Genomic DNA, 3,149 nt, shown 5'->3' on the forward strand with positions numbered 1-3,149 from the left:
CCTCCGCCGGGCGCAGCAACGACCGTGACCACAAGCAACCTTAAAAGAATGTTTGTTTATTGGGCAAGGGGGTTCCCGCCGCGGGCGGCAGGGGTGCGGCAGAGCAGGGCCTGCGGCTGCGGGCCCAGGGAACCCCCCTGTCCCCCTCCCACCGTACAGACATGCAGGCGTTTATAAAAGAAAGGCGGACGGGGGCTGCGAGAGGGAGCTCCGCTGAGACAGCATCTTCCCTAGGGACAAATAAAAAAAAAAAAATAGAGCCAGGCCAGAGGGTCACGGAAAACCATCGTCATCGTCCTCTGCCATCTCCTTTGCGAACTCCAGGTCCTGCTGCTCGCGCTCCCGGCGCTCCTGGAAGGCAAAGGCAGAGGTTGGTGGCAGCTGGGGGACAGGAGCCGCGTCCTTCCCGTGGCCTCGGTGGCTGCGGAGCCGCAGCCCGAGCCGGTTCTGGCAGCAGGCTGCAGAGACCCAGATGAGATCTCACCTCTGCAGATTCCAAGTCCTTGTTGTAAGATTTGGGTGGGAACCTCATGGCCTGGAAAAAAAAAGAAGGGAGGAGAAGCTCTGAGCTGAGAGACGCCTCACCTCTGCCCCGCTGCCCTCTCCAGCCGGGCCCCGCCAGCCTCTCGCCCGGGGACCCGCCGCGCTCACCTTGACGGACATGTTGTGGATGTCGAGGCAGAAAGAGATGCGCTGGTGAAACGCCAGCTGGGGCTCCCGGGTGGAGTAGATATCGATCATTTCCTTCGACTGGACGTAGCCCTTCTCGTGGTTAATGCTGGCCTCGATCACGCCGTCCCGAATGGCCTGCAAGCCGGAGGGCACGCGGTCAGGGCACCCGCTGTCTCCGAGGGCTGAGGCAGCAGTTTAGAGTGAAGGGAGGAGCTGGCCGCTGCGACAGGAGCGGTGGGCTCAGGACGCAGCGCACAGAGAGGGGACGTGGTGCCCTGAGCGTCCCCAGCATCCCCCGGAGGGGCCTCAACCTAAACCCAGCGACTGCCCCAGGGAGGGAGCGCTGCAGGGACAGGGCAGAGGCAGCCTGGCAGGGGAGCGAGGAACGGGGGCCGTGGGCAGCCCAGGACCCAGAGGGACAGGACGTCGTGGGCAGCTACCTTGGCGACAATGAACTCCGCATCCTCCGGACTGTCCAGCTGCAGCTTCTGGGCAATATCGGCCAGGGAGATGCGGGAATAGGAGAGGCTGATCATACGGACACCTGCGGGGGAGGAACGGGAGTGGAGCCCCCCGGGCCAGGCAGCCCCGGGCCCGCCAAGCCCGTGGCACCAGCCGCGACGGGGTCCCCGAACACCACAGCGGCAGTCTCCTACCCGTCTTGATGACGTTGTGCCTCAGACGAATGATCAGGGTGTAGGTGCCGTCGGCCTGGAACTTGTCCCCAAACTGATCGAGGACTTGGTTGAACTTGGCCAGGTTCCCGGTCCTGACGGCTGGAGGAGAGACCGTGTTAACCGGGGAAGGAGCAAGGGCCGGGAGGCGGCGGGGAACGCGAGGCAGGGCCGACTCCCAGGCCGGCCGGCCCCTCCTCTTAGGAGCTGCCAGGGGAAGGCAGCCCTTCGGCGACTGCTGAAGGCTGGCACCGAGTGGAGTCTGCAGCTGGGTCCCGCCAAGGGGAGGGGAGAGAAACCCCCGCTGCTCCCCCACCCAGGGCTTCCCGCTCCCTCGAAGCCTGGGACGTTGTGCCCAGAGACCGGAGAGGGACGGAGCACGGGCAGGAGCAGCCTGTCCTACCCTGAGTCAGGAGGAAGTAGGGCATGAGCGACCGCTTGAGGGAGGGTTGTCTGAACTGGAGCCTGTCCGGGATCTCCCCGAGCAGCAGTTCCACCACGATGAGCAGCTTGTGCACCTTGAGCAGAAAGAGGCCGTGAGTCCCCCCCGGCGGGGCCCGACCCCGGAGGCAGCTTCCCTGGGGGACCCCAGGAGGTACCGGACCCCGCGAGCGCTCGTGCGCTTCCCCGTCCCCGCTCCCCGTCTGCTTGAAGCCGACGGCCGTGTGCTGCGGTGCCTTCCGCAGGGCGTTCGTCATGGTCCTCCGTGCCTCCGAGTACTCCAGCTGGATGGCCTTGATGCGCCCTGCGTTCACACGGGGCAGGAGGCGTTTGGAAAAGCCACCGAGTGAATCCAACCGGATCCACCTGGACGGAGCTTCCAATCCTGCCTGGAAGCCCCATCTCCAGCTGCTCAAACAGGTTCTCTGAGGAACCAGAGCCCTCGATCTCGGGTGCGGCCCGAGCTGCCAGCGCTGCGCGGGACCCTCTGCGCCTCACCTGTGTAATAGAGGTACCGAGCCCACTCGTTGTTGTTGGCCTGCTCGGGAAACACGGACTTGGAGACGAGCTTTTCTGCTTGGTCATAGAGGTTGTAGTGGAGATAGTTCCTCAGCAGCAGGTTCAGGAGGGTGGCCTGCCCGTCCGCATCGTGGCGCAGCGTGGCCGTCCGTAGCCGGGCGTGCAGGAAGCTGCGGGAAAGGGAGAGAGCGTGTCCGGGAGGAGGAAAGAAACAGCCCCGCTCACCGGGGCGCGCGGGGCCAAGCTCAGGGGGAGCCAGCACGCGGGGTCCGCCCCACCTCCTGACCACGTCGAGTTTATTCAGGAATTCGTAGATGCGGGAGTGGTAGTAATAACATTTTGCCACCACCAGGTCAAGGGCCCGGCGGTTTTGGGAACTGATCTTCTGCATCAGGTCGTCGGACACTTTCTGAGCCTGCAGGAGGGGAACAGAGGTCAGAGGAGAGGAACCGCTGGCCGGGAAGAGCAAAGAGACTGCCAGGGCCGCGGGACTGAGCCCGGGGGCTGCCTCCAAACACAGCTGAAACAAAGGGGAAAGCGTGGGGCCACGGGGAGGCAGGTCCCCGAGGCTCTCCAGACCCTGCCTGGCGCAGGAGCACCACACGAAGAGCTCGGCTTCAGAGCCGGCAGCTCAGGGAACCTCACCTCCGGGTATCGCTTGCTGTTCATCAGGTAGATGACGAGAAGCAGCTGGAGGTAGGTCTCCACTTCTGGCAAGAGAGGGGCTGAGGCCGCCTTCCCCATCCGCGGGCGAAACTGCAGCTCTGCTTCCGTGTCCATGGACTGGGGGCGGGGAGAGACGTGCTGGACCCCCGTCCCTCCCGGCCTGCCGGCGTCGCTACC

General features: G+C 64.8%; 1 protein-coding gene across 1 annotated transcript in view; it reads right to left on the reverse strand.

The window, feature by feature from the left end:
• Positions 1-9: 9 nt before the first annotated feature.
• The window catches only part of PSMD3 (proteasome (prosome, macropain) 26S subunit, non-ATPase, 3), a 20,512-nt gene continuing 17,372 nt past the window's right edge, over positions 10-3,149 (reverse strand). Inside the window, exons 3-12 of the mRNA XM_009334964.1 lie at positions 2,952-3,091; positions 2,585-2,721; positions 2,286-2,476; positions 1,988-2,091; positions 1,750-1,864; positions 1,329-1,448; positions 1,113-1,216; positions 652-807; positions 485-535; positions 10-351 (exon numbers count right to left, since the gene is read on the reverse strand). Coding sequence (XP_009333239.1) covers positions 274-351; positions 485-535; positions 652-807; positions 1,113-1,216; positions 1,329-1,448; positions 1,750-1,864; positions 1,988-2,091; positions 2,286-2,476; positions 2,585-2,721; positions 2,952-3,086 — 1,191 coding nt within the window. The 5' untranslated portion in view covers positions 3,087-3,091 and the 3' untranslated portion in view covers positions 10-273. The remainder of the gene's footprint in view (positions 352-484; positions 536-651; positions 808-1,112; positions 1,217-1,328; positions 1,449-1,749; positions 1,865-1,987; positions 2,092-2,285; positions 2,477-2,584; positions 2,722-2,951; positions 3,092-3,149) is intronic.

This window comes from Pygoscelis adeliae, unplaced genomic scaffold, assembly GCF_000699105.1.
Source record: "Pygoscelis adeliae isolate BGI_AS28 unplaced genomic scaffold, ASM69910v1 Scaffold1050, whole genome shotgun sequence".
In the NCBI taxonomy this organism is placed as follows: Eukaryota; Metazoa; Chordata; class Aves; order Sphenisciformes; family Spheniscidae; genus Pygoscelis; species Pygoscelis adeliae.